At 55.1% G+C, this 11713-nt stretch overlaps 1 protein-coding gene across 1 annotated transcript in view; it reads left to right on the top strand.

Annotated features, from left to right (window-relative positions):
• The first annotated feature begins 723 nt into the window (after window positions 1–723).
• HS3ST6 (heparan sulfate-glucosamine 3-sulfotransferase 6) overlaps window positions 724–11713 on the top strand; it is a 30288-nt gene continuing 19298 nt past the window's right edge. Inside the window, exon 1 of the mRNA XM_040574854.1 lies at window positions 724–1123. Coding sequence (XP_040430788.1) covers window positions 753–1123 — 371 coding nt within the window. The 5' untranslated portion in view covers window positions 724–752. The remainder of the gene's footprint in view (window positions 1124–11713) is intronic.

Below are 11713 nucleotides of genomic sequence, written 5' to 3'. Positions count from 1 at the left end.
ATACGCGCATGCTGGCTGCCTTTCCACGCTTGCAGCAGAGCCCGTGCAGCCCAATTAGCGCTGCCCCGGGGGTGCCGGCTGCTAATTGCGGGCCTTGGGGCTCCCAGCACGGCGAGCACTGGGTGCGAGTAGCGCAGCCCCCACCGGGACCCCGCTCCCGGGTGTGAGCGGCTGCAGCGCGGCTCCAGAAATGATAAAAGGAGGGGAAAAAAATGAAAAAGGGGAAAGAAAAAAAAAAAAAGGAGAAAGGGAAAAAAAAAGAAAAAGGAAAAAGGGAAAAGGGAAAAAAAAAAAGGAGAAAGGGAAAAAAAAAAGAAAAAGGGAAAAGGGAAAAGGGAAAAAAAAAAGAAAAAAAAAAAGGAAAAAGGGGAAAAAAAAGCAGCGGCTGGGAAATCGCCGCTCCCCGGCGGGGGCTGTCCCGGCGGGGTCTCTGCCCTCCCCGGGGGCTCCCCACGCGTGAGCCCCGTCCCCGGGCGGGGCCGCCCCACGCGCGCTCCCGCCTCCTCCCCGCGGGTGGGCGCGGGGGGCGGTGCGCGGAGGGCGGGAGGGGAGGGCTGGGACGGGCCGGGGGGGCGCGGAGCAGCGCGCAGGGGGGGCGCGGAGCGGAGCGGGGCCGAGCCGAGCCGAGCCGAGCCGTGCCGGGCAGGGCAGGGCAGGGCAGGGCAGGGCAGAGCGGCCGCACGGGATGCGCTGCCCGGCGGGGCGGCGGCGGCGGCGGCGGCGGGGGCGGGCTGCGCCGGGAGCGGCCCCCGATGGGATGTAGCGGGCGGCTGCTGGGACCCGTCGGGGGGCGCCGCGCCTCGCTGCTCCTCACCATGATCCTCTTCTTCACCTACTTCTTCTACTGCCTGCCCGGGCCCTGCGAACCGCTGCCCCCCGCCCTGCTGCTGCCGCCGCCCGCCGCTCTCCCCGACGGAGCGGCCCCGGGGGCGGCGGGGCCCGGGGGTCCGGGGGCGGCGGGCGGCGGCAGCCGGCGGTTCCCGCAGGCCATCATCGTGGGCGTGAAGAAGGGCGGGACGCGGGCGCTGCTGGAGTTCCTGCGGGTGCACCCCGGGGTGCGCGCCGTGGGCGCCGAGCCGCACTTCTTCGACAGGTGCTACGAGAAGGGGCTGCGCTGGTACAGGTAACGGCCCCCCCCCCCCCTTCCCCCGAGCCTCGGGAACGGGGGGGTGCGGAGCTGGCCTCGTGGCCCCCCCCCCTCGGGCAGGTGGCGGAGAGCTGGGCAGCGGGCGCTTGGCTTTTTTTGGTGACCCCCCCCGTTTGCGGTCGTGGCCCTACCGCTTTATTCGCAGCCGTCCCGTGGCTTTCACCCCGCCGACTTCCTCCTTTAGGGAGTTTTTTGGTTTTTTCTTAAATCTCGGTTTCTAAAACTAAAGGGAGCGAGGAGCTCCGCTCGCAGGACCTGGCTTGATCCCGGCGGATTTTGGCATTGAAACCTCGAACTGGCGCGGGAAGGTGAAGGGTAAAAGCGTATCACTTGAATTCCCCGGGCTGCTTGTGTCAAAGGGCAGAGCTGTATTGATTCAAGGGAGTTGTTTAGTTTTGAGGGTTTCAATGGAATTGAGCTCTTCGGGCGATAAAGCATCGGAAGAGCAGCTACCGTGCATGTGTTGTCCATTAAACTCCCGTATCGTGGCCAACTCCAAAGTGGCCAGCCAAACCTAGTCGGAGCGCTAAGCCCCTTGAAGCCAGCGAAAGAATCTGGTCCGTTATTTTGAAGACAGTCCAAGAGTACAGATTTATAAAAGCGCCGCGGTGTTCTCGCGAAACATCTGAAAACAATAAAAGGAGTAGCTCTCCCTGTCCTTCCTGCTCCTCCACCGGGCTCCCTCCAAACCCCGCAGGGATACTCCTTCTTACGTGTGCTTAATGGTTCGTTATGTTTTGGGGAAGGATGCAGCTTAGCAATGCTCGCCAAAATAATAACCTGTGAAAAATAAGCACGCTTAATGGGAAGCGTAATTTTAGTGGTAATTTTACCTGCAGAGTTTCGGCTCTGTAAGACCACATCTGGACTGTAAAGTTATTGACTTAACACACCTTCAAACGCAGTAAGTAGCACGCTTATTTTTATGACTGTATTAATATTGCCGTGATTTATTAGCTCATTTCTCAGTTCCATATGTATGTGCGGCGCACTAGGAACAATAATGATGATAACTAATTTTGGGGGGGTGAGGATTACAAGATAGATCTTGCTTGGCAGGATGGGAGTTTAATGACCGCAAGCACGTAATTAAAGTGTGGAAGATCGAACGCTTTCATATCATTTGCTGTAGTCCGGTGAGGCATTTGCAGGATGGACCATGGCAAGAGAAGAATAAATAAAACTCACTTTGGGATTGCTGCGTAGGGAGTTTTCAGTGCTCTGAGTGCTTGCAGGGAGCCCGGCCTGGAAGCAGCTAGATGATATAAGATGATTCTCTCTGTATGGCTATGGTAAATTTGGAGAAACAGAGCAGGGAACATTTTTGGTGCAGCCAAATGCAATGCAGGGAAGCGTACCGTGTGCTGGGAAGAAGTTGCATCCTTTCTAGTCGGGGGAAAAATTATTAGATGTTTTGGTTTAACTCTGCATAGAGCACGTGTGTTTTCAATCATATGCACAACAATTTTTCAGAGTTTCCTCTTTTCCTTGCCTCTCCTGTTTTGTCTTCTTACAAGATCCTGCTATACTGAGGGGTTTTTTTCCCCTTGAAAGCCAGACAGAGCTAATGTTTAAAGCTGGGGTGTGTTTGGGTGGAGGAAAATAGAAGTTGGACAGAAGTTCAGGTTTTTCCAATGATTATCTCAAAGTGGTGTAAACATTTTTAAAATATTTGAATGTGCTAGGAAACCAAAATTACACCAACTGCTTCTCATGCCAGGATATTTGGCCTGAAGGCACCTGTAGGTCGTTGCTTGTCTTAAGTCAATGTAAGGAGAAAAAAGGGAGAAGAAGGAAAAAACAACAACAACGACAACAAAAACTTAGAAATATTGCCACAGAATTTTCTTTCTTCATAGTTTAATCCCATAGGGATTTTGCTTCTGTGGAAGGAGTATCTTCTTGTGGGTGCCGAGTAGTTTACATTATAATGTAAGTCACTGACTGAAACCATTTGTTCTTACTGGAGCGTTTTATTTTATTTAAATTTGAAATAGCTCAAAACCCTCCTTTCCTTTTTTTTTTTTTTTTTTAAATAGTTCATTTTGCTGGTATGACGAAAATACTCGGTAAAAGCAGCAAGCATCTCATCTGAAATTCCTTGAGTTACTATCAGTTTAGCTAATTATAAGAAGATTAAACACCTTCTCTAGCCTGCAACATAAATTACCTAATGGATAATCCAAGCATGAAGTGAAATTTTATCCTAAAGCAAAACAGTGTTTTAACTTTTTTGGCACTTGGTGCTGCTTAGGGTAAACCCAAATAAAAAGAGAACGGGAGGGATATCCGTGGGCGTGCTCCTCTCCTATGCAGCGGTGCTGGGAGCGCGAGCGTCCTGCCGGGGAAGCTGGCGTGGTGCTGTGCCCCTTGCCGCTGGCTGCCCGCCCCTCCACTTTGTGGCAGCGTGGGCAAAGGCAAATGTAAGAACCGAATCTGAGACGTTTCCTGGTGGTATTTCAAAATTCATCACAAGCATGTGAAGCGGTGCTCGGTGTGATGGCACGGGGCTGATCCTGCCCTTGCTTGCGTGGATATAGAAAAGTTGTGCTCGCAGCGGGCTGAGCGGCTGCAGGCTGCCACGGCCATAAGCCAAGTGGTGCTTGTGGAGGCTGGGGTCGGAGCTGGGGGCATTTTCTCATTGTGGTGCCCATGTCAGGGCACAGCTGGGAACCTCCCACTGCCTTCCCAGTTACCAGAACCAGCCTCATTTCCCACTCGGCCGCCCAATGCGGCTGTGCCCGCAACCAGCATCCGTCTGTCCCGCACCTAACTCAGCGCAGCCTCTGCGGTTCTGGTGCTGCTGGGAAAAGGACGTGAGGAAGGGGGGACAAGAGCAGGCGTGGGGCATGAAGGCGGTGCAGGGAATGGTCTTTGCGGATGTGGTTTTGCATGAAAGGAAGTTTGGGGGAATGCACGTTGCGAGCACTCACTCTGCTGTCGCTCGTACAAAGTTCCCTTGTCTCCGTCCACTGACTCTTTGCAGTGGTAGCAGCTCCATCAGGCAGCTTTGCTCTGTCTTGTACTTCCTTGTATGATTTATGATCTGAGTCCTCTCTTCCCCGTCTCCTCTTCCTGTTTTTACCCAATATCTAAAGAAAGCGCCTCACAGCCGGAGGGCTGGGCCAGGGCTCCCGGTGGCCGTTCGCATCGCTGAGCCCAGCGCGTCGCACGAAAGCGGCCGTTGGCGTTGTGCTCCGCGAAACTGCGCTCTGCGTGATGGTGCATGCTGGATTTCATAGGAATTGCAATTCCTTCCTCATTTTCTTCCACATTGGGGCAGAGGTAATAAATCTATCCAGTGTGGGTTTGCTGGTAACAGTTGGCAAATGCCTCCATGTGAGTGTTAAGGCTCGAGCTCCGCAGCGGCGGCACACAGCTGGGTGGGCATGGCCAGCACTGCCGAGCAGCCCGGCGCTGCGCTCCTCTGCGGCTGGCTGCAACGATTCCTCCTCGGTTTGCCTTTTGACGGGCTGCAGCGCGTGCAGGTCTGCATGCTGGGGGCTGCGGGGGGAGGAACCCTTCATGTGGTTTGTCACGCTCGCGCTGTGCTTCTGTGCATGCATCGAGCAGCCGATGGATGCCGGGCTGCGCAGAGGGCGTCCCAGATTGGGAGCATGTGTGTGCGCCTGGCCGAGGTGGACGGGGAGCAAAAGCTGCCACATGCGATGTTTTCCCCCCTTCGAGCCCATTCATGGAAGCTAATAACGTTCTTGAAAGGCGCCCAGGATTTCTTGAGCCGGACTTTGTTATCTCCGGACCTTGCAGCCTTGGAGCCTTTGAGCGGCAGGGAAGGGACGCGGCTCCGGCGCTGCTCTTTTGACTTTTGCTGTGAGTGTTATTGGCAGCTGAAAAGTAGAGCTAAGTAGATGCCTTGAGGGGGTTTTGTGTGTGTTGTGGTTGTACAGACAGATCAAGACACTCTATAGCACAAGCTGTTGAATAAAACCCGGGCGTGGGGGCTACTCGGGAGTCACCAGGCTGCGTTTTGGCACGAAGCTCGGATCCCCTTCCAGGCAGAGCTTTTCACAGGCACATTTAAGAAACACATAGGTGGCAAGAGACAAAGGGATCTTGCGAGGAGTCAGATGGCGATGCACTGAGAGCTGCTCCGGGACATTATCTTTATTCATTGACGCCAGTTAATCTGCTCTCCTAATGGACTCGCGTTTCAGCACTCTGCGCCTCAAAGTGGCCCTTGTTTTTCCTTCGTGCGTTTGCAGAAACTCAGTCCTGGAGCGCGCTTCTTGGGTTTACTACTCTGATTTTGTGATCTCTCATTTCTTTTTTTGGTTTTCGTTGCAAAACAGGGCCTTTTTGTATCCGCTTCCTCTGTCCTCACCCCCATGTTTAAAAGATTAAGAGCAATCCTAAAATAAAAAGAAAAAAAAATGCAGGAAAGCTGAGGAAAAGCTGCAATTTTCTAACTACAAAGAAGATATTTTAATGCTTTATTTGGCGCAAGATAGTTCAGATTTGTCGTTAGATGGAGAAAAACATGTCCACGTGTACGGGGCTCTGTGTCCCTGCTGTATTGCTGGCTGTTGAGGCAATGCTTCAGCCCCAGCTCTTCGCCAAGAGGAGGGAGCAGGCGCTGTGCTAGCAGCAGGATGGGTCGGCCCCCGCCACCGCGTGCCCCGTCCCACGGCTGCCTGGTTGCAGCAGCGCGTCGCATGCACTGCGTGATACGTGCAGACTTAGGTCTGCTGCAAAGTGCTTTCACGTGGGATTAAAAATAGCTTTTATTGCCACGATGAGGAATTAACATTTGAAAACGTTTAAAGCGCTCGTAGGCAGCCACCACTGAGGGCAGCGGGGCTGGGCTGGGCTCCTGCTGCCTCGGGATCTTCTCCTGGCCCACCCTGCGCTGGGCAAGGAGCAGCAGGGACCCCTGGCTACCAGCTCCAGGCCACCGCTGGCCACCAGCTCAGGGCTTTGCTCCCACCCGCATCCTGCTGGAGCCTGTGTGGTGCTGCTCGCTGGTGCGGGCAGGTCTGAGCATCAGGGTTTGAGGCTGCGAGGCTCAGCTCGGGCTGGCTGCTCCGTGCTGTGGAGATAGCGCCAGGCGCAAGTGATTGAAGCTGCGTGTTAGTCTTGGCCCCGGGTTTTCTGATAGACGCTGTGACTCGTGGAGTGTAACGAGTCGTGGTCTTCCCGACTGAGGAATTCTTTCTCTGGTGCTGTCTCTTTTAAGTAAATGGTGGTTTTATATACATGCTGTGCACTGGAGTGTGTAGAAGTAACCCGAGTTTCTAAAAGATTTCAAGTATGCCAGCGTTGCTGTCCCAGGCTGCTTGAATAAATAGATAGGGCTGGGCACCTAGAAATCCTGGAACTGTTTTAAAAAATGAATATTGTATGAATCAGTGTCTTTGAAAAACACTTCCTCGGTCACGGCCCTTTCCTTGGGTTCCCCAGTTACTCTTTTGTAACCTCAGGGGCTGGACATTTAAGCACATAAATGTGGACATTTTTTATTACCCCCTTGTAACTCCGGAGAACTTTTGAGGCTGAATGTAAGAAATATTCATGGGCAGCAGTGGAAGCGGATGGGTTTCTAGGAGTGCAACTGCCAAGGGGCTGGAAAAGCATTTGTGGCAATGTGAGGGGCTTGGGGTGCTAATGTGGGGCTTTGGCGGCCTTGGCCACGCTCCAGATGAGGCCAGGGGGCTGCAGGGGCAGCCTGTGCAAACACCCCTTGCGGGGGGCTGCTGTGCTTCCTACCCACCCTGCTTGGGACAGGCAGGGTCCCCAGGCCCCCATCTGTATTGCAAATTGTCCCCTGTTTTGGCAACTTTGCATGGAACCCTGTGGCAGCGGCGTGCCCTGCAGCGTGCATCGCGTTGTGCCGACACCCAGCGAAGCCTCGCTCAGCACCACGGGGGTTTCTTCTTAAGAGCATTCTGTTTTTTTTTTCTTCCAGATTATTTTTAGACGCGGATTGTGACAGAAGGTGGAAAAGGCCAGGGGGTTTAGGGTGCTTTTATGCAAGGAGAGACTATTACTTAGGGGTGTTCAAAGCTTTTTACCAAACAGTAATTACCGTCCCTGGAGACGGAAGCGGGCAGCTCGCATCCAGTCGAGGAGGGAGTTACAATAGTTAATTGGCAAATATGCTTAAAAGCTTCTTCCTGACCTTTTAAAAAACTTTTCACTGAAACGGGCTCTGGTAGAGATTGAAAACCTGACTAATGAAAGGCCAGGTTTAATACCAGGACTTAGCTCTAAATGGCTTTTCAAAGGGCTTTGGAAATCCGCCTGCTTACAGAGCTGCTCGGCGGCAGCCCGATGCTCCCGTTTCTTTCCTGCAGGGCCGTGCTCTGCCCCGGAGCGAGAGCCGACACCGGGGACAACGCTCCGCTCCCTGCCCGGGGGTGGCCAAAGGGCTGAGCACCACGGCGGGCTCGGGTTCCTGCAGGCATCCAGCCCCGCAGCAAGAAGCCGGCTGCGGGGTGCCCGGGGTGCTCGCAGCCCTCGCAGCTCCAACGCCACCAGCGCCTGTGCCCGGGGGCGCGGCGAGGGGCTGGCGGTGCTGTGGGAGCCCCTGCTCTCCTCCCACCGCATTTTTCTGGCGCGTTTGTTTATAAATGTATCGAGTGAGGAGAAAAGGGATATTGTGAGCAGCTTTCTGCAGGGCTTTGAAAATCGTGGTGGCTGCACGCGAGAAATACATGGCAGCTGGCTGCAGCTGGGCTCAGAGGAGGAGGCCTGATCCTGCACCGCTCTGTTACTGGGGCTCTGCCCAAACTCGCGGGCATCACGCCTCTGGCCTCCCAGTGTGAGGGGCACTGCCCGTGCTGTGCAGGCAGGGACTGGTTTTGCAGCTGGGGTCCCCAACGCACTCTCTGGTCTCGCAGTGTGGCTGCCCAGGACTCAGCACGCTCTCGGTTGCTCACATTTCACGTGCTCACGTTTTGTGGGGATGGTCCTTGGCGAAAAATTTACAGCAGCTAATTCAATTTGGCCTCCTTCTCCCTCCGGGTGGGGACAGCTCGCAGATCACAGGAGTCTAAGCGTCTTCAAAATTATTCATGCATCTCTTAAGTGAGTCACTCTTGATCTGAAGAGTCATTTGAAATGCAAATGGTGAATATTGCAGTCAATCAGACCACTCTGCTGTCATTGGGGCACGGAGGCAGCGTGTCCAGCTAACCCAGCCTGAACATGCAAGCGATCCCAGTGTACAGGTTGTAAATGCCTGACCCCGAGGACTACTGCTATTTGCGGACCAGAGCGATGACTGTGTGCAGGAAACCCAGGCTTTGCCACGTGCCAGGTGCTGGAGAGCCAGAGACCAAAAAGAGCATCTATCCCTGCTCCAGCGCGCGCTGCTCGCCTGGCAGCCGGGGTTGCCACGCATCGCCCAGCACAGCAGCGCACAAAGCGCTCTGACCAACGCTGCTCACGTCTGAAATGTGGAGCAAAATGTTTGAAATCTGCATCTCCTAACCAGTTGCACTGAACTCCTGCAGCTGGGCTCCTCTCAGAGTGATTTTGCAAAAAATGGCACAGCCCGGCACGGACACGGCTCCGCGTTCCAGCCAGCAGCCCCGCGGTGGCTGGGGGCAGCACGGGGGATCTCAGTGTCAGAAGGAGCTGCGGATTTTAACACAGCAAATTGATTACAGGCAGGAGTGAATTACATTAATACATCCACTTGTCACCGAGGTCTTATTAGTAATCTCCGCTCATTAGTCTGGAGAGAATAAGGATGTGACCTTGTTAAGCATCCTTGCTGCTGGAAGGGCTGGCCACTTTGCTATCGATTTATTGCTCGGTCCCTAAGCAGCGCGAACAGCTCCGTCTTTTCATGCACACCTACGTGCACCCGTGGCTGCACAGGGGGCATTTGGGCGGTCGTGTTGGAGAATTTGTGATCTCGTGCCCGGCCACCACGCGCCCCTTGGGCTGGCCCAGCTGTGAGCTAGCAGCCACTGTCAGCAGGCACCGCGCTGTGCAGGGGAGGGAGCGGGCGCTGAGTGATGGGAACGCACAGGGAACGTGACGGGTCCTGTCCCCAGGGGCCACATCTCAGCTCTGCCTCCTGCCGGGGTGCAGCGGTGCCAGGGCCATGCTGCCGGAGCCCTCCTGCATCTCCCAGCTGCTCCAGAGCCCACAGCATCCCAGAACCTGGTCCTGGGGGCTGAGCTGCCTGCGCCCGGCCGAGGGCAGGACCTGCTGCTGCTGCTGCTGGTAAAATTAAGCCCACAGAGCAAAAGCCATGGCAGAGGAAGGTGGTGACCAGCTGGGGCCCAGGGGGCAGAGTCCCCTTTCCCTGCTCTAAATGAGGGCGGTGGTGCCAGGAGCCTCTTTTTGTTGCCTCTGCCTCTCTGCACCCACAGGGCAGGACACTGAAATATATCTGCTGTGTGTCTGGTCCAATGTGAGAGTTACATATTTTTACGTAGCTCCTTGGATGCTATTTGGCCATGTGCAGCCAGGTTTTGGGCTGGACCCTAAACCAGCAAGAGCAGCTCCAGCATCTCTCCTAACGTTGGAGCACTTTTCCAGCTGCTGGCGGTGCCCTGAAGGTTTCCCTTGCTTTTCCCTCTGGATGCTTTGCGCTGTGTGCCATGCCACTGTTACCAACCTTGCTTGTGCCATTCAGCTCTCCCATAGCTCCGAGTGGCAGCATACCCTGCTGGCACCCTGACGGGGAAAAACATCAATAACAGTGGAGCCGAAGAAATCCTCCAATTACTGGGAGCACTTGGGGCTGCCGTGGCGGCTGAAGGGGCTTCCTTCACTGTGCATTGATCAGGGCTCATCAGCACATCCCTCACTGCTGGCACTTGTCGATAGCTGCCGAGGTCCCCGGCCAGCGCAGCTGGGTGCTGCCGGGGCTGCCAGCGCCGTCCCTCCGAGTGACAGCTCCACGGGGGCTCCGTGCGATTGGCACCAGCCGGGGAGGGATGATTATTCTTCAACAAGAGCATCGGCCGCTTCCTCCGGCTGCCTTTATACTGCAGAAAGTCATGTTCCTAAGCCACACAAGCCATGAGGAAAAATTTCAAAGGGTCGCTGCCAAGTGCTTTGGCCTCAGAGTTTAGGTTTTGTTGAGGGAAGGGATCGTTTGTCTCCATGAAAAGCCTGTTTTGGGGGCCGGAAGGGGGTTGAACGTCCCCCGCGGTGTCAGAGACCCAGTGTGACAACCTGCATCCGCTCAGCTGCCGCTGGGATGTGGAGCTACTGCTGGTGCTGGCCCTTCCCAAAGGGGCTGCCGGGCAGGGTCTGGGCTGCTCCCAGCAGGAGGAGGGAGGGGGGCGTCCCCAGGGCCTGATCCTGCTGCAGGGAGGGTGAGTGGTGCTGCCAGGGCAGCATTCTGCATCAAGGTGAGGGAGGGAAGGGCCTGGCTGGGAGCATCCCAGCGCCTGGTCCGGGCAAGGCAGGACCCAGCTGGTGCCACGGCGCCGAGGTGCCGTTGTTGGAGAGGGGCTGATTGCTTCTCATCCCCAGGCATGAAACGCAGCCTGGTTCTTGCCCGGGCTGTTGGAGACCCCAGGGGCATCCCTGGCCCCAGGAACCCTGGCAGTGGGATGCTGGAGGTGGTGGCTGGCTCCTTGCACCAGCGGGTCCCTGAGCGCTGCCGCCTGATTTCCTGGCACGGAGCTGGGCGCCGTGGAGCCCGGCCGCCTCGTCCTCGCCTGCAGCGCTCTCGGTTTGAGCTGCTCTTGTTCCGTGGGTCACAAGGGACTGCCTTGTTCAGTTCTGGTCTTGTGTATATTCCAAATTAATATTCCTCCACTTCAGAGTGTATTGGGAAGTGTGCAAGGGCAGGACAGACCAGGGCTCTCTCTAAGGTCTCTATCGCATAAAAGGTTTGTAGAACTTGAACTACAGAGTGTGAAACTTGAGCAAGTGATTAATAGCATAAAGCAATTTAGCATAAAACATTCTGTTAGGGCAAGATCTCTTCTAAACCTGTTTCTAGGCAAACGTTAATTAAAATAAAAGGAGCTTAAGGCTGACTTTATGTGCTAGTCGCATCAAGGGCTGCCTTTAGCCCATCTGAAAACAGCCCTCAAAGCTTTGCTTCAAGTGAAGTTGGAGGTAAGTTCATGACAGAAAGAAGTACCATTAAAGCCATAGCTCCTGGAGTCATAGGATGGGGGAGAGCCTCAGTTCTTCCCTGAAGTGTGTCCTGAAGGTGAGAAACACGAGGGCTCAGGAACCAGAAGAAAGCTGTAAAGGACCGTAGTCTGTACGTATGTGCAAACTTGTGTTTGAAGACAATCCCATAAATCTTGGAACATGAGCTGTGATTGAGCTGAAGTTGCTTAGCGTTCTCACCTACAGCAGCACCTCTGCAGTTATTTCATGCAGTTACGAAGCCATCCAGAGACAGCTTACAAGCCCAAGATGAGCGCTAGCGACCAGTGGCTCCACCATGCTTTGTGCCTCTCCGTGGAGCAGGAGCGAGCGGTTCGGAGCAGCACAGTGCTGGATGGTGGTGTAAGGTCCTGAACAGGCCTCGCAGAGGCACACAGCTTCTGCAACTCCTCCTCGTCTCCGGGGTTTGAGGAGGACGCTGGACGCAGAAGGGGGAGGCTGCCGGGGCAGGGGCTG

The sequence above is a fragment of the Cygnus olor genome, chromosome 15 (assembly GCF_009769625.2).
Source record: "Cygnus olor isolate bCygOlo1 chromosome 15, bCygOlo1.pri.v2, whole genome shotgun sequence".
Taxonomy (NCBI): Eukaryota; Metazoa; Chordata; class Aves; order Anseriformes; family Anatidae; genus Cygnus; species Cygnus olor.
The sequence above is the reverse complement of the archived record's forward strand: the minus strand, read 5'-3'. Positions and strand labels throughout refer to the sequence as shown.